The 27,821-nt window shown below is 33.7% G+C and overlaps 2 protein-coding genes across 2 annotated transcripts; both read right to left on the bottom strand.

Moving 5' to 3' along the window:
• Positions 1-2,696: 2,696 nt before the first annotated feature.
• Positions 2,697-3,561, bottom strand: LOC132745521 (uncharacterized). The gene has a single exon (XM_060734470.1). The coding sequence runs from the start codon at positions 3,521-3,523 to the stop codon at positions 2,741-2,743; it is 783 nt and encodes a 260-aa protein (XP_060590453.1). The 5' UTR covers positions 3,524-3,561; the 3' UTR covers positions 2,697-2,740.
• A 1,097-nt stretch (positions 3,562-4,658) lies between these two features.
• Positions 4,659-9,563, bottom strand: LOC132745513 (uncharacterized). Its single transcript, XM_060734464.1, has 7 exons — positions 9,546-9,563; positions 8,313-8,640; positions 7,572-7,752; positions 7,209-7,310; positions 6,524-6,738; positions 5,300-6,111; positions 4,659-4,725 (listed from the first exon to the last, which is right to left on the bottom strand). Exons 1-7 carry the CDS (start codon positions 9,561-9,563, stop codon positions 4,693-4,695), a joined length of 1,689 nt encoding a protein of 562 aa, XP_060590447.1. The 3' UTR covers positions 4,659-4,692.
• Between the last annotated feature and the right edge of the window lie 18,258 nt (positions 9,564-27,821).

The following is a 27,821-nucleotide window of genomic DNA, read 5'->3' as shown; positions in this document are numbered from 1 at the left end:
CAAATAATATGGCCATTGTGTAGAAATACAAACAGAGCTCAAGTTAACATGCGTATTAGCGTGAAATACATGTACGCACAGAAAATCTGAAATAAGCATCGCTTTCAGAGCTCATGTGTCAAAGTTATGCTGAACAAAATAAAAATATTCATGTATGTCAATACACAGGCATGAAGGACTGAAGTATAAACTTTTGATTTTTAAATAGGCGATCTTTTAAGCATAAATATACAATACATTTCTATTTTATTGCATTGAGAAGTAAATATTCTGTTGTCAACGCAGGTTAAAAATGAAAGTAGCAGGAAGTAAAGAAGGGAGTTTTTGCCTTAGTTTAAGGTACCGGTTACGTGTAACATACAGATTGGAAAAAAATCAATTGGTTTGACTCAAATTTGGAATTTTACATAACATGAAATGCAAAATATTCATTTGGAATTTCCTAACATGAAAGTTATGCATAATATGAACTAAAAACCATGTATTATTAACTTTTATTATTTTTGCTACTTGAGGTTGAAACAATTGATTATCACATTGTTAATTGTACATAAATAATGTTTAGGTGCAAAACACTAAAAGAACAAAATTAACTGGTTACAAAATCACTCAGGTAGTTAAACTTGGTTTTTATTCTTAATTTTGAGGGGTAAACACTCATAAGCCAAAAAATTATCTTGAGCTCTGTGACAAAATAATCTAGATACTGTGTATTTATTTTATAAAACTTGAGATGTCTACTGCCATGCCAGCAGTTCCAATACCAAATCAGTACCCGTATTTTTCAGTGCCAGACAAATATTTAGTTGACATTTTAGTAAATATTGCCAATTTATTAATATAAAATTCTTTGATTTGAAATATCAGCGGTTGTAAAAGGAATAATTTTGTTTAGAGTATCGACATTTTTTTGAACCCTCAAAATCAGTTCACAATGCATTTCTGTGTAAGTGCACCTATTGTACTAGTATCTGTTTGCATGAACAGCAAAGATTTACGCAAAAAAACATTTAAGCATAATTGGCTGAGTAAAGAAAATTGGTGGCTTTGTTACGTGGAACAAGAGGATATGTTCTGTATTGTGTGCCGTACACATGATACTACGATTCCTCAGAACAAAAAGAGGTCTTTTGCAGCAACTCCAAGTGTTCGTTTAACAGGAGATGCCATTAGTACCAATAGCAGGAATAAACTTCATTCTACAGCACTTGAAAATTAAATGCTTCAAAAGTATATATTATTTCCATAAAGAAATACAAAAACAGTCTCAAAATGAGATTTGAGAACATGCATTCAGTAGTGCACATTGCCTGATCATAGCGTTTATTGCAAACAGACAGTTTGTTCCTTTCTTTAATCATAAAGAAAAGGTATATTATGTTGACAGTCTAAAATACTTTGAACACAGATCCAGGTGAGCTAAACGTGAAAAAGTTTTGACTCTGGGTCAAACTACGAAGAGTTAAGTATTGTCAAAGACGAGAGCAGCATCAGTCTTTGGATTAATTACAGATAAAATTTCCGACGTATCAGTTACGGAAAATCTTGTTACCTTCATACAGTTTTTATGCCAAGACACTAACAGTATTGAAACTCACTTTTTGGCCTGTCTGCAAATTCTGAGGCGATGTCTGCCCTGATTATTGAGGAACTTGAAAAACGTTGTGGTTTAAGGTCTGAGCCCCATAATGGTCAATATTGCAATTTGAAAAAATTTCATGCTAGTTCTTTTCAATATCAGGTAAGACACTTACACATGAAATAATAAAAACTTTCACCGTTTATTAAGGTAGTAATTGTTATTTTTGTACCCCCACCCATAACCTTCAAAAATCAAACCAACAGTAAATAAATAAAAATTCTTCTTTATTGAAACTGAAAGAAAATTTCATTCATACTGGCCTAATGTCATACAGAATATATTGCTTAACAATACAATACTTCATAAATATTGATTTCATTCAACATATTTGAAAAAAAAAAAAAATCATTACCCCACCCACCCCAGCTTTTACCACTCTCAGAAAACTATGAACGTTTTTAAAAAATCGACATAAAAATTAATAAAGTGACAGACCTGAAATTTACCAGAAATTGATATCAATATGTATAAAAGCTTTGTACCAAATTACAAAAAGATTTACCGTCTAGTTTTGAAAAAAAAAAGTTTTCAAATTTATTGTCGCTCACTGGTCGACACATGAAAAATCTGAATAAATTTGTTTATGTAGCAAAAAATCAAAATTTAAACATAACTAGATTGCTTCCATCATAAATTAATGTTTCAAAATAGTAATACATTTAATACCAAATGTTTTAGCTAAACTATTGTGAAAAAACTGCTTTTCAAGGCTCAAAATAGTATTAATAACACTAAAAAATTGAACAATATGAGCCTATATCCCACCCACTAACATTTCACTATTTTTAAAAATAACATTTAGTCATATTCCATCCATACAAAAAATCAGGTCTGACATTTAACAAATAATGCCATCAATGTTATGAAAGTGTTGTAGTAAATAACTCATATATAGTCTAGTTTTGATAAACATGTTTTCCAAATTTATTTAGATTGAGTACACCAAACATGAAAAATAAAAATAATACTTGCAAATACATTACACAATCCAAAAGTATGTATAACATGTCTGTAATATACAATCATAATACATAAGTGTAACACATTATGTGTTTACCATATTACCCTTTAGAAAATACTGCACATACAAAATGAGCTTTAACATTTTTTTTCAAAGTAAGCTGCAAGTTTAGGCACCACAGACTCTAGAGTCCTCTTTGCGTTGGTTACTCGAGGTTGGCCTTCACTATTTTTCGCAGTAAAAACATTTAACAGTCCATCTTCTCCTTTTCTCCTGAATATTGTTTTTAAGTGTTCAAAGTTCAGACCGGAACTTGCAATATTGTCAGCAGTTGCATTCTTCATCACCCCAGCTGCAATAAGTACTTCGAGAGTTGGAAATTTTTTCTTTTTTTCTTTATTACAGTCCATATTGTATTTAATATCAATCGGTGGAAAACTTTTTACAATCATACAATCATTTTGCGTTGACACCATCAGGGACACAAGCTCCGATAAACATTTTACGTCAGCTTCTGCATTATGTGCATTGTAGCCCTTGCACAAAAGATCACGGGCTTGATCCTCTTGTTTGTATGAAGTTCTATTTGGATACACATGTTTGAACACAGGTAAAGAATCTACTAACCCTGTGATAGCTGACAAGAAATTTGGTAGCAATCCACAAACTTTATATGCTGCTGTCAATACTATAAAGTCAAATCGCCTTCCATTATGGGCAATAATGTAAATATTGTCAAACGATTCAAGCCATGAAAGAAATTTTTTCAATGCTACATGTAACGGAACTGGCTCCACTGTCACACCATCCACTGCCATCACCTTTTCATTAACCATAATAATTTTGGTAACATTCTCTGCAGCTGATGTGATAGGAATTTTTGGGATAACATACTTGTTGAATGTAGAACCAGTTGACATTTCAACAGCAGCTACCTGGGTGATGTGCGGAATTTGATCTCCCCTTACTGAAAAATAAATGATCGTAATTTACTATAAAAATTATGTTCAAAGGTAACAATAACCATTGAATAAAACAAATAAGATCAGTTTTCTATCCAAGTTCACAATACTTCATGTATTTTTTTAAAACATAACAAATACCAAAGAACTAGAAGGTTGATCTAGAGACCTGTGCTCCATCTGATTTGCTAAATTTATAGGTTGAAAGAAAGTCACTTTCTTAGACCAGTGGTTTCCAGATCAGCTACAATGTAAGTCGGTGGTCCATGTGGTATAACTTGCTTGAATACACCACGTGGAATAGGATCAGGTAGTCTTTCAATATCCACCTCTTCATCATGACCAATGCCTATCAGCAAACAGTAAATACACATAAATGAAAAGAACAGAGAGTGTAATAATTACTTTGGTCACAACAACACTCAATTTATTTCAAGTTTATCAAGCAAGACCTCAATTTACAGTCTGAAATTCATGGAAGGAATATGTTAAATTTTCCGAACATCCAGTAGCCATTCAATATTAATTATCATGTGAGGGCAAATATATTTACCAGATTGATATGAGACTCCTTCCAGTGTTTCATGTGCCTGGTGGGTAACCGCTCACTCTTGTTTCAAAATAAGGCGCCTTTTTTGTCGATGGCAACTGTGTCACTTCTTGACTATGTTGTCTTTTTTTCTGACATTTGTCAGCATAATCTATAGTATGCTTACCAGGGGAAATACCAGCAACAGTTTTCACCTGTTTGATAAAGAGAAGAATATGTACTATACATGGAAAAGAATTTTCATAAATAAACAAAGTCAACCACGGAACTATATAATATTCGGAACTATATTATATTTGTTACATACATCTCTTAGTCAACGTTTTATTATTTATAAAGATTTTTGACAGGTTATAAGGTCGTATATGAGTGGTTATTTGCATATATAATCAATGCAACTTGAAATTAATTTGTAGATATATTCAAGAAAAAATAATTAACATAACTTCTTAAGATAACAGCAGCTGGGAGTACAGATAATATAGATTATAGAACACTATTTATATATAATTACCCAGTGGAAAGACACCAAACGTGTAGTATCAAGATTGGACTGTGAAGTGACATTGGAATATGTCTATAAACTGTGCATAGAACAAGAACCAGAAAACTGTAATGAACAAACAGTAATTATAAAAGCTCTCAACAAAGAGCTTTAAAAAAAAACAAAAACAAACAAACAAAAAACAATAATTTCAAATAAAAATAGAACAATAAAAAAAACATGAACAAGGAAAACAAATAAAAAAATCCAGAATGAAGTCTCAGAAGACATCAAGTTGAATGCATAATACATATTTTAACTGTTTGATTTATGTACAAACACACTAAAAAAGAACTTCAAAAAAAAGAAGTGTAATATTATAACATTTTTGATGATGTCTGTGTTCATTCAAAGCACTGGAAAACATTTGCAATATCATTCCAACACACTTGTCTTGTTCTAGAGCAGACAAACTTACAAAAACAAGAAATGCGGCTGTTAAAGACAGATTGTTATCTAATATGGGTGTCCGCAAAATTTAATTCCACATTTTAACTTATCAAACTTCATAAAAAAGAAAATTGCCTTGTTTGTGTTATATATATTGGATCATTCACCTAGGCAACTCAACTTAAAAACTTAAAAGATAACTCAACAGAACTCAAAAATAACGAGAAAATCTGTATTGAAAGAAATGTACCTTAGAAATATAATGTCTCCCTTCATTGATGAAGGCAGCTGTTGCCTTGACTCGAAAATCTAATGCCTCTGTGCCACCATAATAAATATTCTTTGGTGCTCGGAGAGTGACTTCTCGATTAGCATGTTCACACTGCTGGCTGGAGCCAAGATCAGCAAACTGACTAGCTTTGAGTATTATTGGCTTCATTATTTCATCAAGCTTTTCACGCAAAACTTCTCCAGTTAAATTTGTTTTATACGGTAAAGAACGGTGAACATACTTTTCATCAGGGGTTCTCAACTGTCCACAAAAGCTGGCTTTGCACAACTGATGGTCACCAAAGTTATGTGGAACTATAGCACATAAATTTTCTTGAAGAGCAACCTCATTACCACTATTTTTTGACAAAGCATATGAAATGCATTTCTGTAAACGAATTATTGTGTTTTTACTTAATTTCACACCTTTTTGAGACTGTAAAGAATACAAACTTTTGCCAATGTTTTTCATTATATGGTTTTTATCAAATCTTTTCTTCAATGAAATGTTCTGATTATTTTTAAGTCTTGCTAGAAGAGTTGTATCTCCATCCCCTTCAATGTATTCTACAGGTGTACCTTCATTAGCAAGCTCTAAGACTCCCTTTTCCCCACTTGTGCTCTCCATCAGCCTCGCGCTTCCGGTATGATTACGTACACATCTGTGTTCTCGGACTTTCTTCCCTGGTCTGTTTCGTCTCCACCATGTGCACGTTGAACACTGCCTATGACTAACTATACCCTTCACAATTTTCTTCCCATAACGAGACTTGCTCATGAAAAAAGTATGGGCTGAAACAACAAAATGTTTGTTGGCACTAATAAATAAGTTGTTCTGAAAATCCTTTTTACTCAGAAAACTAAGCTATACATGATTATAATAACGGCTAAACGTCTATGTTCTCTACAATGATGATTTCAAATAATTATGTCTCTCAAGAGCTAAGATACCTTTTAATTAGAATTATATTTCTGTTATTAATTATTATATTTCAGTGTTTTTTTTTCTTTATTCATGATGACTTATCTTACTTGTAGCTGAAAAAAATGCATAAAAAAATTTCCCAATTTAAGTAAAAATAGCGCATTTTTCCCCAATCAGCCTGGTACCAGCACCATTCCCAAAGTAGTGAAAAAAACGCTGTTTTTCATGATAAAGAATGTATCAGTTACTAAGTATTTACAGCTGTACACATTAAGTTACCTGTTTGACTGTCAAATCTACGTTTCTGCCATGCAGTATCCACTGCACAGGACATTCCATATCGCCGCTTGCATGGAAATTTGGGCATTAGCTTCTTCTTAGCCTTCAGTTCAACATCACTAGCATTTCTTGTACGGAATTTTCTTTTATAATGTTTTGCTGGAGTTTCCGAAGCAGGAGAGTCAAAATCCACAGTAGTAGGTTGTATTCTCTCTCTAAAAAGTATCAGAAGAAATTTACCTAAATGCTTAATAAAATTAATTACATGAAAAACACATGATGGCAAAATTGTACAAAAAAAAATTTAACTGCTCTAAAATCAAAATAGGTATTATAAATAATTCAACAAAAAATAAATTTTATTATGCAAACAGCCAAAATTAATGGAAAAAAGGCTTTTCAGAAAAGGTAACAATTCAAATCAGACTTTCAGTTTATAAATATGGATATCAGTAGAAAACTGGATAATGCTCAAGCTGGTGCTAGAAAGCGCAAGTTTCATTAATACTGAACATTTCATAATCTCTTACAAACAGACTCAATCAAACAGAGTTTGCAACTTTCATATAATTTTGCTGTTTTTCGGTTCTTCCGAGATATCTCTCTTTTCCAGATTTTTTTATACTATTCATCATGTACAACTAAATCAATGTATGTTGCACTTAAATACAACATAGAAACTTACTTTAATGATGGTGATGCATCAGGCATTGGACAAACTCCAAGGTCATCTATAAGTCCTTCCATATGTTTAGCTGCCTCTTCTGTTTCTTCATTAGCAATATCACTATAAAAGGAAAATAATATTGAATGTGTAACTTTCATTTATTCCTTGGTAAATATACAATATCTCCTTGCATGTCAGACTGGGAATTCCCATCTGCCCTGGTTACTAGTGTAAGATTCACATGCTCTTAATGAAAATCAACAACATACATTGTATTTATTTCATTATAAAACATGCTGAAATATTATTGGAGTTGAAGATAAAAATGATGATATATAGTGTATACCAATCAGCAAATTTGAATTGAAACTGAATTCTCACCTCATTTCTTTATTAAATGCATCCTTTGCTGCACTTCTTATTGAATTTTCAGCAACATCTTCGACGAAACTGCCTGGCCTCCTTTCAATGTGTTTAAGATTTTTCCTGTGTATTGGCTGGATATTAAGTGTTGACAACAGATTATTCACTTTTCCTGCACCACCAACACTGTCAATCATAGCTGCAAAAAATCCAATATCAATATATTCACAATTCATGTGTGATATTTTACAGCAATGGCGTGACTAAAGTTAAGGGAGTTAACCTTTAAAATATCAACAGGGTCTAAAAGTAATTTTCCATTTTCCGGTACATACCGTATTCAGCTAAAGGCGATTTAATTCAGTGCAGCATAAATTGATGCACATTTGAGTTTGACATTTCTGACCTAATATTCGTTCCATATTTTCCAAAAATGATATAATGAAAACATGAGGCCTAGACTACCTATTTTCCTATTCGGGTAAGTTTTTGGTCACAGTAAATAATTTACAACCAAAAGATTAGAATTTATTATAGTCTCTGTTGAAATAAATAATCCCATAAGAGGTGATTTTAAGAAAATAATATTCATATTCGGTACTTCCATTCATATTCGTGAATATGAATTCATATTTGGTATTTAGTCATACCGCAGCATGAACACTCATAGGCATACTATACATGTTGTTTATCTGTTATACATTAATTCAATAAAATAATAAAAGACAATGAAATCAAACAAACTTCCTGACTGCTTACCTATTCCGAGATTTGTGTTCGCTGTAAAGCATGACATGCCTCTCTTTTTGACCCTGTGAGTTTTGCAGTAAGGTACACGATTGACTTCTCCACAGTCTATATTCTGACACTTGACGTATAGAAAGCCACTCAGTCCTTTCCTAAGCTCACCAACAACACTTCTGTTAGTTAAAGGCACTGGTCCGAGCCTACATACAGAACAACACTTCAAATTGTCCAACAAAAAACCCAGATCTAGTACACGCATTCCAACTCTCCAACCATCGCGTTTCACGTTATTTGGCAGGTCAATATGGTTATCAGACTCACAGTAAGGCCGATTACATTCCTGTAATTAGCGTGTTTCCGCTCCGCGCCCCCGCCATTTTAACTTGTTAATTTTCGTCTTTTCGCTTGGCGGGGTCGATGGCCGAAAAGATTTCTGAAATTTACGACTTAGAGGATTTTTGATTTTAGATTTACGGACTTCAACACATCTTTGACGGGACCAGTGTTTTCAAACACATTTTAACGATGATTGATTTGTAAATTTGAAAATGTCGTCTCAAACAAAAGTTATTTCATTCGTAGAGATAAATAGGCTGGGCCCACAACTAAAGAAACAGGTTATTCAACGAAACAACTCCAACGGTTTTCTTTCTGATCAAATGTTAAATTGTTATATTGAAAATGTGTTTTTAAAACCAGTGGGAAAAGCAAAAGAGCGCATTCATCCGAATATCCCATATTTTTCCGCACATAATTCTGGGACGACCATTTATTACAAAAAATATCTAAGATATTGTTTAAGCAGTTGTGTAAAAAAGAAAAAAGAAAAAGTGACTATAATGAAACAGAATGCCGATAGAAAATATAAGTGCACTTAGTGGATGTATTTAGTTATTATCAAGTGTGATAAAATATTATCAATTATGCTGTTTTAAAATGTCAAATGTGGACATTGAAGATTTGAGAAAAACGATAATCTTGTTACACCAAGAACAAGAAAATTTATCAAGAACATTTAATATTTAATTCTCAATTATGGAATATTTGGAGTGCTTTAAAAAAAATCTTAGAAACAAAAGACAACAGTATGAGGGAATTAGTTGAAGAAAATGTATCTCGTAAAAATTCGTTGAGCAGTTCTAGTGAGTAGTTTTCTCAATAATAGTGTTCTATTCTGTTCGATCAGTGATTTATATAAAACGGGTTAGTGTGCCCATTTGAAAATTAAATTTCAAATATTCTTACTATTTTGGTGTAATTCATTGTGGCATATTTCTAGTTACAAAATGCCACCTTAAAAGCAAAGTGGTGGAAAAAGCCAGAATTGTCAAACCCTTGAATCAGATGACCAGGAGGGTTCTCAAATAGACAAATATATGAAGTGCGGCGTAAATTAACAATCAGTGAGGATGAAAAGGAAAGAGGATTCCAAGAGTCTGTGCAGGAAAAAATCATCTTGCTCAGACAATATCAAGATCAAGTAAATCAACTTACTAATGAAAAGGATAATGAAATAAGAAACCTCACTAGAGCTAATGAATTATACAGGACTATGGCTCAGGGCACCATGACGCAGAAGAAAGGTCATGATATTCCAATGCCGCGCCAGGTACTCTTTGATGGACAGGGCAACTGGGAGAGTTTTGCCAAGCCATTCAGGGCTCTGATTGAGTCCTGTAAATGGAGTGAAGAGGAACGCCTTTTCAGATTGCAAAGCAGCCTTACATGTGAGGCCGCAGAATATGCATTCAACCAGATCACTACAGACACGCTGTCATCATACATGAAGTTAATGGCAGCACTTGAATGTCGATACAAAGACAGACGCACAAGTTCCTCATATTGGCTGAACTTGAAAACCGAAAGCTACAGTCGAAAGAAAAATTGGCCGAATATGTTTCTGACATAAGGAAATTAGTGATAAAGAGATACCCGACAGCTGATGATGTAACTAGAGAGACAATTAGCATTCGCCATTTTATTAAGGGTCTACAAGATCAGCAGGCATCCCTTCACATTGGAATGAAGGACCCAAAAGTCTACGATTCGAGAAGTGAAACCTACTAGCAAGCCAGTTTCAACTGATTCAGACGGTAATTCTACACTGTAAGAATCATCTGAGGTTTCCCCTAAAAAGGATCCCTTTACAATTATCCTTTACATACTTTACTCACTAAATACTTCTTTCGCCATGAGTAATGATTGAAACACCTCCATTTTATAAAAAAATATATATATTTTTTAATGTGAAGCCTGACCGAATCTCAAACCTGGGACCCTCGGAATAAAATACTGTGGCTCTACTGACTAAGCTATCTGGCCGCCTACAAACTACCTCACCTCCCCTAATTAGAGAACAATTCAATACCGTGGCATAATCATTTTCGGAATAATTTGGGATTCGAACATAACACAACTTTGGGTCTCCTGAAGAGTTTTTCAACATCATATTTACACCATCTTACTACTCTGTTTACCTTTTAGCCCTAATTTTTCTCGAACTTCATTCATTACACCCATTATCAGGAGATAATTTGGTTATCTATTACTTGTCATTGTGGGAGGTCTGTAAAAATCTGTACGACAAGATTTTCAAAATAGAACATGTCCTATCCCTTACATCTAGACATAAGGTTTCCGAGATCAAGAAATAGTAGCCTTCACACATTAAGATTTGCCTCTGCATCTTAGTTTTAATTGGTGTTGTACTTCAAAATCCTACCGTCTGTTGAGGCTTTAAGACTTGAAGTAGCTGACAATGGACTTTTACAGGTGGACAGAAAAGTCACAATAGGTCTAAAAACAGGAAAAGAGTGCTTTCAATGGGATATACTGGTAGCAGCAATCAGGGAGGATGGCCTCTTGGGCTTAGACTTTTTGCATCATTTTGATTATAATTTAAATAAAAATGGTTTGAAACTTGCCGGAAAGAAGTGTGAAACTCTTATTGAAAATGTTCCGCTCAGAGCAGTTAGAGTTACATGTGCTGAGAACATATGTTTACCACACAAATCTGAATGCGTTATTCCCGGGGAGACTTTAAGTGCAAATGTTAACTTCAAAATAGGTCAGTTTGTTAAGTTCACTGTGCATGAAGGTGCCACTAAAAGGGACATTATTATTGGAAATTCAATATTTAATGGTGACAGAATAAAAAAAGGACATTCAATACCAGTTCGGATTATAAACACATCTCCGGAAAATGTTACCATTGGAAAGGAATTAACTTTGGGGTTTGTAGAAGAAATTAAAGATGGTGACATTTTTAATGGTGACACTGGAGTTTTACGCAACAACAAAACGTCAAGTTAGTCAGGCTGTTAGAGGAATTTAAGGCAATATTTTCAACAGGACCGAGTGATTTGGGTCAAACTAATGTTGTGAAACATACAATACATACGGGAAACTCAAAACCTATAAAAATACCTCCAAGACGGATACCTAAAGCGTTTGCGAGGAAGAAGAGAAGATAATCCAACCACAACTTAGTGCAGGAATCATCAAGGAAAGTAACAACCCTTGGTCTTTCCCGCTCTATTTTGTAAAGGAACGTGATGGAAGCACTAGGGCCTGTAAAGACTACAGACAATTAAATGAAGCAACTGTAAAGGATGCTTATCCTTTGCCGAAACTTGATGAGTGTTTATACTCCTTAGATGGTTCAATTTATTTTAGCACTTGTGATTGAGCTAGCGGATGTTGGCAAATTGAGGTTGATAAGAAAAATAGGTCGAAAACCGCCTTTTGTACAAGTCGGAATGGGTTATATGAATATAAAACCTTACCCATGGGACTTTCGAATTCGCCATCAACATTTCAGCGATGTATGGAATTGTTATTCTGGAAAATCCAATGGAAAACATCTATTGGATGATATAATTTGTTTTGGTAAAATTTTTGAAGAACATCTAAGTAGACTAAGAGAAATCTTTCAACGTCTGAAAATTGCTAAGTTGAAGTTGAACCCGGAAAAATGTAACCTATTTAGAACTTCTGTTCAATTTTTTTGATTCACTGTGAGTGATGAAGATATCAGGCCAACTAACGAAAAAGTATCATCTATTCAAAATTGGCCAGTTTCAAAGAACTTGACTGAAGTAAGAATTTTTGTTCAATTCTGCTCTTACAACAGGAGATTCGTTAAATATTACGCTACAAGGGCAGCTCCACAAAATGTGTTGATGAGGGCCGGTCAGCCATTTAAATGGAGTGAAGAGCAGCAGTTGTCATTTGAGGACTTAAAATCTGCACTCGTTTCGGATGGCATATCCAAATGATCAAGGATTGTTCATTTTGGATGTGGATGCGAGTGACACTGGAGTTGGCGGATGTCTTTCACAAATGCAGTTTTGTCACAAAGCACAGGAAGAGGTAGAAAGCCAATAATGTTTGCAAGTAAATCTCTGAGCAAGACACAAAGGCGATATTGTGTGACACGTCGTGAACTGTTAGCAATGGTTACATTTATGCACAAGTTTAGACATCATTTGTTAGGGAGACAATTTCTGGTGAGAACTGACCATTCAAGTTTGCGTTGGATTATGTCATTTAAATCTCCCACAGACCAGATGGCAAGATGGTTGGAAGTACTTGCACAGTTCAATTTTAAAATAGAGCACCGGAAGAGCAGTCAACATTTAAACAGTGACAGTTTAAGTACAATACCCTGTACTCCAGGTGAATGTGACTGCTATGACCAGCACACAGTTTTGATAAACCTGCCTTGTAAAGGATGCAAAACATGTATAAAACGTCACCAAGAGTGGTCAGAATTTGCTAGAATCGATGATGTAGTTCATTTGTTTACTAGAAACATTACTATTTCTAAAGAACCCAATGGAATGTTAATAATACTTGTAGATTACTCATCGTACTACTGCAATTTTTGTTGTTGGTTGTGACAACAGGATCAAATAAGGTGAAAAATGTAGTTAAGGGGCTGCGCTGGCCATTTATGTATATCAGTAATATACGTCGTCTCAGGGTGGGGGAAAGCCACCTTGAATTGTTTCAGAATGGCACGAAAGTATCTCCGAAAGAGGTGAAAGAAGGAAACATATCGGTAAGTAAGTCATTTTTTATGAATGACAATGACCCTAGTGTCACTAGCCAGAAGTTCAAACCTTCACTTGTCTTGGATCATTCCCCAGAGAGTATGTCCCGTTTGCAGCGGGAGGACCCAGACTTATCTCGTCTCATCGTTTGGATGGAAAAAGGCCTAAAACCATCAAGAGATGCTATTGCCAGTGAGTAACCAGCAGTTCGGAACCTGTGGTTAAGTTCTTAAATCATGCCATTGTCAGCACTTTAAGGCATTGATAGAACGCTTTCAAAGATTAAAAACTCTTTTTGGTGGTGTCGCATGAAGTCAGATATTCAAGACGTAATACGCAATTGTATAACTTGTGCATCACGAAATAGACCAGTTAGGCCAGGGAGATATAGCCTTGCTGAATATTCTGTGTCATATCTAATGGACCGGGTCTGTACTGACATTGTGGGACCTTTACCTGTTAGTAAGGATGGTCGTCATGGATCAATTCACTAAGTTTGTTGAATATTATCCTTTACCAGATCAAAAGGCAGAAACATTGGCAAACAAAATAGTGTATGAATATTTTAGCCGCTATGGACTAAGTCTCGATCTGCAGAGTGATCAAGGTTCCAATAATCAGTCAAAAGTATTTCAAGAAATTTGTCGTGTTTTGGAGTTTAACCAAACTAGGACATCAGACTTTCATCCTTCTGCAAATGGAATGTGTGAACGCTTTAATCAGAGCTTGTATAATTTGATAATAACTTATATTGATGAAAATCAAAGTAACTGGGATATGGATTTACAGCTTATAACTTCAGCATACCACTCTTGTGAACATAGCTCAACAGGTTAAAGTCCAAATAAACTTATGTTTGGAAGGGAAGTGACACTTCCTGTCCAGTTACGATATGGATGTTTCCAAAATTCAGGTGAACAAAAACCTAGTGTATTTGTGTAAAAATTAAAAGCAAAGCTTAAGAAAATTTACTCTTTAGCTCGCAGCTCGACAAAGGCTACAGTTAAAAGGCAAAAGCGAGATTACGATTCCAGGGTTCATACAAACACCTTCAATGTCGGAGATTTTGTGTACTGCCTAGACAAAAACCAAAACTATTGGCCGTTCTAAAATGTTAGAACAAATAATCTGGCAAGGACCTTTCATAATTAAAAGAAAAATAAGTAACCTCTTATTTGAAATTAAAAATCAGAAAAGGTCAAAAATTGTATCATGATAGATTAAAAAGTTTTCTAGCAGATTCAATACCAGATTGGGCTCATGTACATCAGAATGAAGACATGATGAAGCATAACAAATCGAATGTATATTATAAAATTATGTCAAAGACCCTTCATAACATATATAAGAAAGACATATCACGAAATGTACAAATGTGGAAATTGCAAAAAGCAATTTAAAACATTACAAAAAATAAGGAGACATTTTCAAACATATATACTTTTTTACTTTGGAAATTATGTGTGTTTGACTTGTAAAAAAATGTACGATAGTGAACTTAGATTATTGAAACGTTGTTTTTCTTATAACCACAAGAAAAGGAGTCAATGTAGGTTTGTTGATGTGAAAGAAAGCCGGATTTAATGCTTTGCGGACAAAACCAACCATTTTTGTGGACAGAATAAAGTTAAGTTAAGTGAAGCGGATATCAGTTATTTAATTAAACAACAAATTGTTACAAACTTGGACTTACAAGAGACTTTAAGTAAGATGGAAAATGCCATTAGAAATAATTCAAATTTTAATCCAGTCTCTCCACCTTCAATTGAGGGAAATGAAAATTTATTAGAATCCCTGTGCGAAGAGCAGGTGCAAGAAGAAAAGGTCGGAGACTCCACTTCTTGGTGAAAGGAGTGAAGCATGCAGCAGCTGCTGCAGCAAGATGGCTCGCCTAAAAGAGTGCTTTATTTCACACCAGAGGAACATGGAGGCAATGGTAACGAAATCGACAAACACTATCCTCCAAGAGTTATATGACTCGCTAAAATATCAGCAAACATTGTTTCAGGCACTTTTTAGTGATCAAGAAAAGGCAAACATGGAAAATAAAAAAGTAAAAAACCATGTGGTCTTGATGGCAGAGGCCACATTACAAGCGTTTAAACAATAGTCAGACTTGTTTTACAAAAGCAGTGAAATGCAGTGTGGAAGCCGCTCGTCTGTCAAGAGCAGTAAGGCATTGGATGGGAATTGATCACAGTGGCGTAAAAAAAATCTCAGCATAAACTTACAAACTTTCGGACAGTTTTCTAAATTAAGATTATATTTTGTTTTGCGTGTTTTCTTTATAAATATGTTATAAACAGTTATTTCAAGCATACACGCAGTGAGTTCAATGACATGGATAATATAAAAATAACTATAATAACAAAAAGAAAGAAAATTTGTGGAACATATATATTCAATTTGTGAAACATATATATTCATATTAGATATTAGTGAATGATTATTTTGGAATGTGAGATATATAACTTATACTTTATTGCTTTTGTTTGTATTTCCCTTATTTGTCGCCAGGAGGCTCCAATCCAAAGAGGGGGCAGTGTTGCAATTTTAGATTTACCTATTATATGGCTATCTTAATTTGACTATATGTAAGACTATTTTTAAACTGTTAAAGTATTGTTTATACATTGTAATGCTTTATTTGAAGGTTAACCTTTGTTTGCTAATTCCCTCAGGTACCTTCTATATCAATTGGTCATAACAGTAAAAACCTGAGATTTCGGGGTACATTGCAAAACGGTATCTGTATCCAGCCATTGTTAAGTAATTAGTTGCATCTGTGTGGAAGTAATTGAACAGTGATTAGAAGCTAAATAATAATGTCTCTTAACCTAGTGAAACTTCAGGTATCTTAATGTAGGTTATTCTAACACGACCCGCATTTTTCCCTATTGAACATAGAAGAACAGAAAGTGTGTGTTATTATGCAACAGATGCACAGTTTGACGTTCTATATTTAGACATGTGACGTAATCATTATACACGTGACGTAACCACTAAAAATCCGACGCGCTGAAAATAAGTTCGGAAACAAATCAGACGGAATTTTGCTTAACTATCATGTACCGCAACATTTATTTGTTAATGTCGTGTTAGAATCGAAATAATATATCCAAAGCAGTGATTTTATCGCTTGATAACATCACTGTTTGTCGTTCGGATGCGCATCATTATATCACTCGGGCTACGCCCTCGTGATATAATTCCTCGCATCCGAACTCCAAACAGTGATGTTATTGAGCGATAAAATCACTGTTTGGGATATATTATTTCTTAAATATAGTTATTATGTTATATGCTTTTCAGTTAAAACTGACCAAAAAAGTCAGATACATATTCCTATTTTTGGGGTTAATCTTTTATTCCAGGTTAAACTGATATTTCAGATGGTTAATTTTACATTTCCGGTTAATTATATAATACTTGAGTATATATAGCTGGTGTTCTTAAAAAATAGGGGCTTTTTTACTTAAGTTAAAATTGTGTAATTCGCACCAGTGTATCCTGTTGAAAGTTATATCTCATTACAAATAAACTATGTTTGGATCTAAAATATTATAATTATTCATATCTGACATTATATCATACATTGTAATTTGGACTTTGTGAAATGTTTGACTGTGTTGATGGACTGTAAAAAAAATTAGTATTAGAAGTAGCAAGTTTTGCTTATTTTATTTCAGAATAAATTTCCAAGTTATCTTGGATGGTGGCAGCGAATTAGTTAAAAAGATATTTAAAGTACAAGCGATTTTACTAACTACTAGCTAAATCGAACGAACAGTAGATTTGGTTACAATATTCAAGAATATCAAGTTTCAGCCTGTAAAAGAGGTTTACAGTGATTAGACCATGTAAAAGATTTGTGGTTTCATTTGTCTCATATTTAAGGTGCAATTGTCGCGGGTCAGCTCAACCAGGTAGGCAGTATCATGGAAATTTGGGGTTGAAGTGAATGATAACGCAACAAAAGATACGATCCTGTAATTATATAAATAAATACAGAAATGGTAAATATTATATAGCACAAAAATGGCTTTGTTTTTGTTTTGATTTTTTGAATAATGGCGGAGAAAGGCGGAAGGAGTTACGATTGGTTCTTGACCCGTGCAAAAGTAAATCGAATTCAACGAAAAGGAGTTTTTAATACAAACAACTGCATATGACACCTTGTATGAGTACCATGTAAAACTGATATAATTTGCTCTGTGTTTGTATGTGTGTATATTTAAAAATGATATAATCTAGGATAGTTTATTGGAAGTATAGGTTAATTATACGCCAGTGCAATGTAATAAAGAAATATATATACCCTATGACACAATGAAATATTAAAGGCAAACATCTAATATTAAATTCTATGCAACATTATATATTATAAACACCTTTGATTTATAGCTTGTTTGCAAAGTTTGCAAAGTGTATGATTGAGTGGTACAATCAATTCTTATCTTAAGAAATCCGAGCAGACTCGGTTTGCTTGAGTCTGTACATGAAGGGAAATGAAAATTGCAACATTCCTCATACACCCTAACACCGACTAGGTACTAACTTTTTAGAGCGGTACTCGATTTTCAAGAATTCAAAGTACTGGAATCAATGATCTCGAAGGACTTGAAAAATAAAACAACACTGGAGTGAAGTACGGTTAAACTATTTTCAGCTGGCACAACCCATAAATCATCTAAACAACCTTTCTGAAAAATGTCTAGGGACTTTTTGACTGACAATGTAACCTTTAGTGTGTTTAGTAGGTGATATCCACATTTGGCTTTGTGACACAGTAAGTGACCCTAGATGACCCAAATTTGAACTTGAGTTAGAAAACAGCCAAAATTTCTGATAAATTCAAATAATATTAAAATAACACACCGCCCAAATATGGAAAAACATTGTTTACACTTAGGCTGTCACATTTTAGTCTCATTTGTCATGAAACTTGGTCAGGATGCTTGTCTAGGTAATTGTTCGGATGAGTTCGATGAGTCAGGTGAGCGATCTAGGGCCATCTTGGCCCTCTTGTTTGAGTAACGTAAAACACACGTTGAATATTGCATATCTGTCACTAAGTCTTAGTCAAGGCAAAAATCTCAACAAATACTGAATGAATCCACAAAACGACCCCTCAAGTGAATAACATTACATGCTGGCCAACATTCCAGAAATGTTTCATGACTCCAGGTTAAAACGTTTTGGGCTACGCGTTACTTAATGTTGAAAATGGCAAAATTAATTTTCAGTCAAGGGAAATAACTATAACAAAACTGTATGAATCCCGAAATAAACTCCGGGCGCACAGCTTGATATGCTGATCAACATTCCTAAAATGTTTGTTGATTCTTGCTCAAAAACTTTAAGAAGTACATGTGACACAGCATTTTGGAACAGTTTTTACTAGATTAAGGACAATTACTCTACATCAATGATTAAACAAACAAACTCCCAGTGAAAATCTTCTACACATGCTTACCTACATTTTTGTAAAAAGTATTGCATCTAGGGCTTATATTATTTTAACTACCTTCTTCACAACTTAAAAAATACAAATTTATACTTTGTCCAGGGAAATCATTATATCAATGACAATAACTATATAATACTGACTAAATCTTAAATCCAGGTACGCAACCACACATGCTGTAAAACATAACTGTAAAGGTTCATGACTTTAAGTCAAAAAATGTTTTTACATTCATGGAATGACACTACTGTGTCACATTGATAACATGATAACCGCCGTATGAACACTTGCACTTTCCAGTACCGTCCATTAACAGGCTCAATCAAACCTAGCCTGCAACATTTAACAAACTTGCCGTGTTTGGCTTTCTTTAGGGATTCTGTTTTTCTCTATTTCATAACCTCTGATACCTTTTCAAAATTCGATTTTGTTAGTTCCGCCCATTGTTTCCCGTTTAGCCGAAACAGATAACCGCCGTATGAAGAACACACCTGCGGATGTTTCTAAATCCAAAATTTTACCATTTCATATTTAAATGTTGAATCCTTTTAAGCCGGTACTACGGGGCATGGAGGTAGTTTGCACTTGACAGTACTGTCCACGAACAGGCTCAATCAAATCGAGTCTGCAACATTTTCAATTGTGCCGTGTTGTGCTTTCTTTAGGGATTCTTTTTTTCTCTACTTTATCGCCACATCAGCGTTGTTTGTGCCGTATGGAGGCTGTAAAATGTTGCCCGTACATTCAATCAGACCTGTTATATTTCTGATCCTTAGAGATATCGTTCAGCACGTCATATTGTTGTGTTTGTGGTATTTTTAGTTTTAACTACAAGGCATTTCTTACTTGGGTGGTTCCGATATTCCTACATGAATAATGTTGAATCACCCTTAAGACATGTTGCCTTCTTTTTAACTTTGTCTTTGTGATATGCAGGCTTTAGAACCTCTGACGGTAGTTTTTACTTGACGGTACCGTCATTAAACCGAGCCAGCAATATATTTTATTTTGCTGTGTTAAGCTTTCTTTATGGATTTTTATTTTCTCAATTTGAATAAATGAACTCAGTTCAACATATATAGATTAGATAAAACCCAGGAGCAAAACTACATGCATAGAGTGATTTCAATATTATTTGGCACAGGTGTTTATCATTGTAAGGCAGAGTGTCGCGTGCTAGATTTAGGTCCCTGTGCTCAAGGTCAATTTCACTCATACGGGTCAAAGTTCAGATAAAAATGTGTAAATATGAAAGTGTTGAAATTTTGTCCAGAGCATATCTCTAGTTTGCACTTAACAGTGCCGTCCATAAACAGGCTCAATCAAACCGAGCCTGCAACATTTTTCAATTTTGTCGTTTTGGGCTTTCTTTATGGATTCTTATTTTCTCTATTTTATCGCCACATCTGCGTTGTTTGGGCTGTGTGGAGGCTGTAAAAAGTCGTACATTCAATCAGAGCTGTTATATATCCGATCTTTAAGGATCGTTCGATACGACGGTGTTGTTATGTTTGTGGTATTTTTAGTTTTTACTATTCGGCCTAGTTGGGTGGTTCCAATATTCCTACTTGAACAATTTGACTCATATTCCTACTTGAATAAATTGATTCACTTAACTTAAAGGTTGCTTGCTTTTTAAATTTGTCTTTGACGTCTTATCTGTGATATGCAGGCTTCATGACAAATGTTCCTTTTTCTAAATTCCATTTTTTAGTTTCGCCCATTGTTTTATCCTTAAGGGCACACGCTTTTCTATTACATTTGAGCTAAACGCCGCTTTTCATGGAACGGCACTTCTGTGTCACATTGAATGATAATGATAACCGCCGTATGAACACATCTGCGGATGTTTCTAAATTCAAATTTTTACTATTTTGAATTCTGCTGAAGCTGTTGCTAGGGGGCATAGATGGTAGTTTGCTATTGACAGTACCGTCCATAAACAGGCTCAATCAAACCTGCAACATTTGCAATTTTACCGTCTTAAACTTTATTTAGGGATTCTTATTTTCTCAGTTTCGTCGTCCACGCATGATGGGATTCTTATGAAACTTCATAGAACTGTTCACTTCTATGAGAAGCAGTGTTACGAGCGTGAACCATACCTCTAGGTTAAAGGTTAAGGTCACAACTAGAGGTCATTGAAAAATGCTTGTTCGGAGCAAAATGTCCACATTCAGCGAGGGGTTTTAATGCAACCTAGCACAAATGTTCACCATTGTTGTGCACATAAAACACATCCCTGCTACCCAAGTCAATGTCACATAGGGAGGTTAAAGTTTGTGTATGGGGACCATTTAGTCATCATGGATAGATTGAAACATAAATAATAACTATCATGACTACAAGTGTGACATATGTAATTTAGGTTAATATTTATATAATGATTGACACGAGAGATTATTAAATATCCAGATATTATCCGGTTATCGCCTAGAGCATATCTCCTGTATGCATATCTATAATGCCCATAATTCAGACAAAAGCTTTTGTGACGGGCGTATTTTGCGTCAAGGTTGCCATTGTTTCTGCAACTTGTTGTTTCAACTTTAATATTTTTTTTTGTAAAATGTTGTGACTATGACAATTTTAGTGTTTCTATTAAATCTGACTTCAAATCCTTGCTAAAATATAAGGTAGCATAAGGCTGTTAAGATTAATTAAACTTAATAAAATGTGTCAAAATATGCGACAGAATAAGTAAATAATTATATATGCTGGTCTTATAAGTGTTGTTTTCTGGTTCACATTGGACTGTTGGAAACTCTATATTGAATACTGACAGAAAAATCATACTTCTTTGATTTTATTAAAAGAAATTTAAAAAGTATCATTTTTCTGTGTTATACTGGATCATTAAATATATACGTTCAACATAGTGTGATGAGCGTTTAAAAGTCTACTGAAATAATTGAGTACTGTTTTTATTTATGTATTTGTGTGTATAAGTACTTGAACAAATGAACTATTGCCTTACTGATGAAGGACAAATTCAAAGAGCTATAAGTTTTATTCAACTATTTATTACAAAAGATCAGTGGAGACAATTCAACTTAACGAATTCCCAATTTGATCTTTGTGAATGCACGTCTTAACATACGTATTTCATAAATTCACGATTCTAACCTCATAACGTCATGATTTCAACTTTACGAATTCAACTTGGAAAACCATCGTTTGATTTTCACTGTTTCATTTTCATGAATTCTCGACGTCTTGTTTCAATGTATGATTTTAACTTGACAAATTTACGATTTACACCTCATGAATTGGACTTTCTGAAATCATGGTTTGAGCTTCACCATTTCACATGAATAATTCAAAATTTCATCTCCTAGAAGGTGTGTTCAAATCGTAAAGTTCAAAATGTGAATTCAATAAGTTAAATATGTAAAGTTAAAATAGTGAAGTTTAAATTGTGAATTTAAAAAGTTGAACTTGTAAATTTATGAAGATGCAATCTTTGATACATGAGATTGAAATCAAAGATTCGTTAATTTTGTATGATGAACCGAGAATTCATGAAGTTGATATAGTGAGTTCGTAAAAATGAACTCGATAAGTCAAGAAGTTGAAAGAATGAGTTCTTGAAGATAAACCCGAATATTTATGAAATTTTAATAGTCTGTTCGTAAATTGAACCCGAAAATTTAAGAAGTTAAAATGTCATGACCGGTCTTTCGTAATTAAAACCCGTCTGGTTATACTTTAAAACTTTAACATGAACTATAAATTATTTATGACAGTTTGATTAATAATTTAATGATGATAATTATGATGAATATGATTATGATTGGGTAACAAACAATATGTCAATTTTTTTAAATTTTTGTTCTGTAGTAGTCTTATAATCAAAACACCATGTGTCTGCAATTAAAGCAATCACTTCGGCTAATAGGTATTTTTAAGGTCAAAAAGACAAATAGTTTTGGCGGCTTGCTAGTTTGGTATTCTGTTAAATCGTTATCATGTTATATTGTTTTAAAAATAACATTGAAAAGAAGATTTACAGATATTCGAGGACTTCAGTAAGACTTTTAATATCATATTACCTAATTCGTATACATTTACTGATATTTTTTTCTATCTGTTGATGTTCATTTTGATTGATTTGCATTACCCCTTAAATGTAATTTCATGTATTTTGATTTGCTTTATTAATGTTAGTGAATGAAAATTCTACATTGAATAATAAGTGTACGTTATATTCTAGAACATTTCAAGGAAACACAAATTACGAAGCAAAATTTCTATCAGCTTTTAAAAGAATATAATGAACAACACTTGGGTAAGATTGGCAGCATCATACACTGTTTTGGATTTTTGTGCATAATAAAAATACATTTGAAGCTTATCATATGGGCTTTATAGATTGCATTTCTTTCCGTTTATAAGAGAAATGATACCGTTTCGGTATACAAAAATACCGCTTATCACTTATATTTACTACGGAGAGAATACATATGCAGCATCTTTGTCCGAATTAGTTTTCTTAAAGAAGCCCATATCATGTTTAAATATCATGTCACAATCATTAAACCGGATTAAGAACGGGTGACTCCAGGGTGAAGTTGGAAAAGGCAAACTTGAATTCACATGATGTTCATTGTCACAAAATGTTGTCGTTTTTTCTAAAATGTCTTCGAAACATTTCACTTCATCTATAAAATCATCTCCCGCATCGAGTATTTTTTTGTTTAGTTCTTCTAGGAAGAACCTATAAATCATAAAGTCTATCTTATTTAAAGAAAGAAATAATTGTCTTTGTGTTTCATTTAGCGACTTAGTTTGGTATTCGTTAACTTTCTTTTTTCCGTAGATAATATCAACAAAAGACCAATGAAGGAGCCTTTTAAGTAACACCAACGACTCATTTAATTTTTCAATTATAAGAACTAGTTGAAATTCATCATTTAATTGTTTTAAACATTTGTGAATAAATTCAAGTTGAATTTCTCTTTGTATTCCAAAATAATATGCTAGCACGTTTGTAAGGTCAAATGAAGCAACATTTGTTAAAATCTTCTCGATAAACTCCTTTTCAGATAATCCATATTTAAATCTTAAACTCTTAAATTTATGGCGAAAAAATATATCACTGATAAATCTGTGTTCAGGTTCGCGAACTAGTCCAATTATAACAGAATTTGGAACAACAGTACGAAAAAACTTATTGTTATAAATAGTATGAATGACAAAAATATTGCATGTATAATTTGTCTGCATAAGATAAGTCTGCTGATATTCATTTAATGAGGTAGAACGAGGGAGGTACATTTTTAAGTTGTTCCGAATCCCAAACCTTACAAAAAGACATGCCAGTGTACTTGATCCCGTTTTGGGTATTTTAAGAAATGCAATTTCTTTTTTCTTTTTAAATTGTTTCAATGCATGTAAAGAGTTCAGTCCTATAAATTCATTTGAATCTGGGTTTTCTTTTAATTTATTTTTCATTTTTCTTTCGTAATACGTTTCTGTCATGAAAAGTAAACAGACAACCAAGCAACAATGTAGAACACGTAATAACCGATACCTGGAAATATTAAAATTAAGAAGATAATACGAGTAATGTCAATGAAACAGTAATATTAGTACAAAAAAATCATAATAAACTAAATTATCAGAATGAGCACCGAATGATTGTTTGGTTAAGTTTTAAAGACAATTAAAGGTATAAACATTGTACATAATTACCTTAACCAAATAATAAATAAGAGCACGTTCAACTTAAAGTGTTAAATCTTGCATGGTAATTCTCTTTTAGAAAAAGAAAAATGCAAACACTGCATTTCGTTTCAAATCCAGTCAATCTTAACAGGAAGGAAAGGCTTTCATTTTTTTAAACAACAAGGTAATTTACCTTTGCATAGTTTAATCTCTATCCACTGTTTGAGTCAAGTATCTTTTTTCTTTACTTTCAAATCTCTTTTCACTTAGTTATTTTAAGGAAAATGTATGTAAGAATGTACACAGTCTGGTGTTTAGGTACGACACAATTGAAAGCACATATTGTTCATGGAACAGTTTTTGAATATCTAATTATAAATCTCAAATAAAGAGGGATCCCCTGAGAACTCCAAAACTAAAATGAAACTGTGAATATTCTATGCCTCATTTTATTGCGTTCATTCATGACAGTAAATGAAATCTGCAACATCTCTCATGTTAGTCTAGAACTGGACTAAACACTGCTCAATAATAAATTTGATACAAAATATATATGATTATCCCGTAAAAAGTTCCATATACAAATATAACAACACTGGAATTAAGTACAATACATGTTACATTTGCCATTCAGCACTTGACATGATTGAAATGGAATAAATTTTCTTTCGTTCAAATCTGATGAATTCGACATTAAAGTGTTAGTCAAGAGTGTCCACATTGCTAACATATGTGTTGGATAAAGATATTGTTAACGATATTTTGTATTTTGTTGCTCAGATGCACATTTGTTTGTTCACCTTTAAAACTTAAGTTCACTTCAATATTGTTACATTTTTATGCCACCGCAGCATCTGCGATGCGATGGCATATGCATATAGCGATTCACCTGTGTGTGTGTGTGTGTGTGTGTGTGTGTGGTGTGTGTGTGTGTGTGTGTGCGTGCGTGCGTGTGTGCGTGCGTGTGTGTGTGTGTGTGTGTGTGTTATAGATTACATAGTGAACTTAAAAAATCTTCTTGTGAAAAACCACTAGTCCAATTTCAACCAAACTTGGCAGGATTGTTCCTTGGAGGAAGGGCTTCCAAAGTTGTTTCAAAGAATTTCATTCCATGCAGAAATCTGGTTGCCATGGCAACCAAAAGGAATTATAAGAATAAATTTAAAAAATCTTCTTGTAAAGACCCAAAAGGCCTAGAGCTTAGATATTTTGTATAAGGCATTGTCTGGTAGACCTCTAACAAGATCAAAGGTCAAAATTGGCCCCGCCCCGGGGGTCATTGATTTTCACTATTTACATATAGTAAAAACTTAAAATACCTTCTTGTAAAAACCCAAAAGGCCTAGAGCTTAGATATTTTGCATAAGGCATCATCTGGTAGACCCTTACCAAAATTGTTCAAATTATAGCCCTTGGGTCAAAATCGGCCCCGCCCCGGGGTCATTGATTTTCGCTATATGTACATATAGTAAAAACTTAAAACACCTTCTTGTAAAGACCCAAAAGGCTTAGAGCTTAGATATTTGCATAAGGCATTGTCTGGTAGACCTCTACCCAGATTGTTCAAATTATAGCCCTGGGGTCAAAATCGGCCCGCCCCAGGGGTCATTGGTTTTCCTTAAATGTATATAGTAAAAACTTTAAAAAAGTTCTTCTAGCAATTGACAAATGCTAAAGGTTAGATATTTTGCATGAAACATTGTGTTGTAAAACTCTAGCAAGATTGTTCAAATTATAGCCCTGGGGTCAAAATTGCCCCCGGCCTGGGGGTCATTGATTTCAATATATACATATAATTAAAAAATAACAAAATCTTATTGTCTGAAGGTACAAGGCTTAGAGCTTTAATATTTGTTAAATAATATCATCTAAAGGTACTCTACCAAAGTTGTTCAAATTTTGCCTCTTGTGTCAAAATTAGCCCCGCCCCTGGGAGCCATAGGTTTATCCTATATGTATATAGTTAAAACTTAAAAAATCATCTTCTCTAAATTTACAAAGGATAAAGTTAAGATTGTTTGCATGAAACATTGTGTAGTGAACCTCTAGCAAGATTGTTAAAATTATAGCCCTGGGGTCAAAATTGGTTCCGCCCCGGGGTCATGATTTTCATTATGTACATATAGTGAAAAAAAATTGTCTGAAGGTTCAAGGCATAGAGCTTTGATGTTTGATATATAATATCATCTATAGGTCCTCTACCAAAGTTGTTCAAATGTCAAAAATTGGCCCGCCCGGGGGCAGGGATTCTCATTATGTACACGTAGTAAAAACAAAAAATAAAACGAATGTTTTCTGAATGGGAGAAAGCTATAGCTTAGAAGCAATACTTTTACTGTGTTCAGGATCAGGATCATAGTTTCAAAGCCTTCTTTATAAATATTACCAAAAACTCTCAAATACGAGAGCATTTTCTTTTTTTTTCTGTCATCTGGAGGCCAGCCCCGTTAAAACAATAGTGCTGTCATCCATGATCCCGAAGGACCAAAAAAATATAAAAACACCGAAGTGAAGTACGGGGCAGCTTTTTACAGCTGCCACACGATACTTGACACTTGCGTTTAAGAAGTACAACAATCTGGAAACAGAGTGATCCCTCGGAAACATCAATCACAACAATTTTTTTTAAAAAGTCAAATTATCATAAAATGGCAAACAGACATTGCCTTGATATGACTATCAATTCATTATAGAATTATGACCACTTTTAAACTTGTCTTTGGACTGCTCGCTCCGCTTATTGACATTTATTCTTGATGAACAGTATATTTAAGCATTATTATTTCAAAGTCCATCCATTAAAACATGGAATAATTATTTTCAGAACATTATGTTTGACTTTGATTTTGAACAGAAGATGGATTTTGAAATAACTGACTCTTATGCACGACATCTAATTCCCATGTGTTACTCATGTTACAGGCGAACGTTCTGGGAAGTGGATGTAAGAAATAAGTACGCATCTTCTGGTTTCACTCTTTATACAATTCAACATTTTTCATCGCCAATATTTCATACAATGGTTTTAACAATATCAACAGACATCTGAAAAAGCATCTTATTAACTAAATAATTAAAAATGTATTTAAGAAAGATATAGTTTAATTAATAATGATAATAATAATAATTTGTTAACACTTACAAAGGATACAAGTAAGCTCCTAATGACACTGAAATACCATTGGCATGTTTCTCCTGGATTTTGAAACAAGAGGGCCATGATGGCCCTGGGTCGCCCACCAGAAACAACGGCTTTACAGTGTTGGAAATTATTTTTTTAAAGAATTTGCTGAAAGGCAAGTCCTGCTCTTTGGCCAGCAGATGACGCTAGGG

Source organism: Ruditapes philippinarum, unplaced genomic scaffold, assembly GCF_026571515.1.
Source record: "Ruditapes philippinarum isolate M1 unplaced genomic scaffold, ASM2657151v2 ctg246_1_1_1_1, whole genome shotgun sequence".
Lineage (NCBI taxonomy): Eukaryota > Metazoa > Mollusca > Bivalvia > Venerida > Veneridae > Ruditapes > Ruditapes philippinarum.
Note: the sequence above shows the minus strand (reverse complement) of the source record. Positions and strands in the feature narration are given on the sequence as shown.

Coding starts and splice junctions, on each gene's coding strand:
- LOC132745521 (XM_060734470.1), bottom strand. CDS start 3,523: ATGTCAACTGGTTCTACATTCAACAAGTATGTTATCCCAAAAATTCCT.
- LOC132745513 (XM_060734464.1), bottom strand. Junction 6,739..7,208: donor GATGCATCACCATCATTAAA/GTAAGTTTCTAT, acceptor GATACTTTTTAG/AGAGAGAATACAACCTACTA. Junction 4,726..5,299: donor GGAGACATTATATTTCTAAG/GTACATTTCTTT, acceptor TGTTCATTACAG/TTTTCTGGTTCTTGTTCTAT.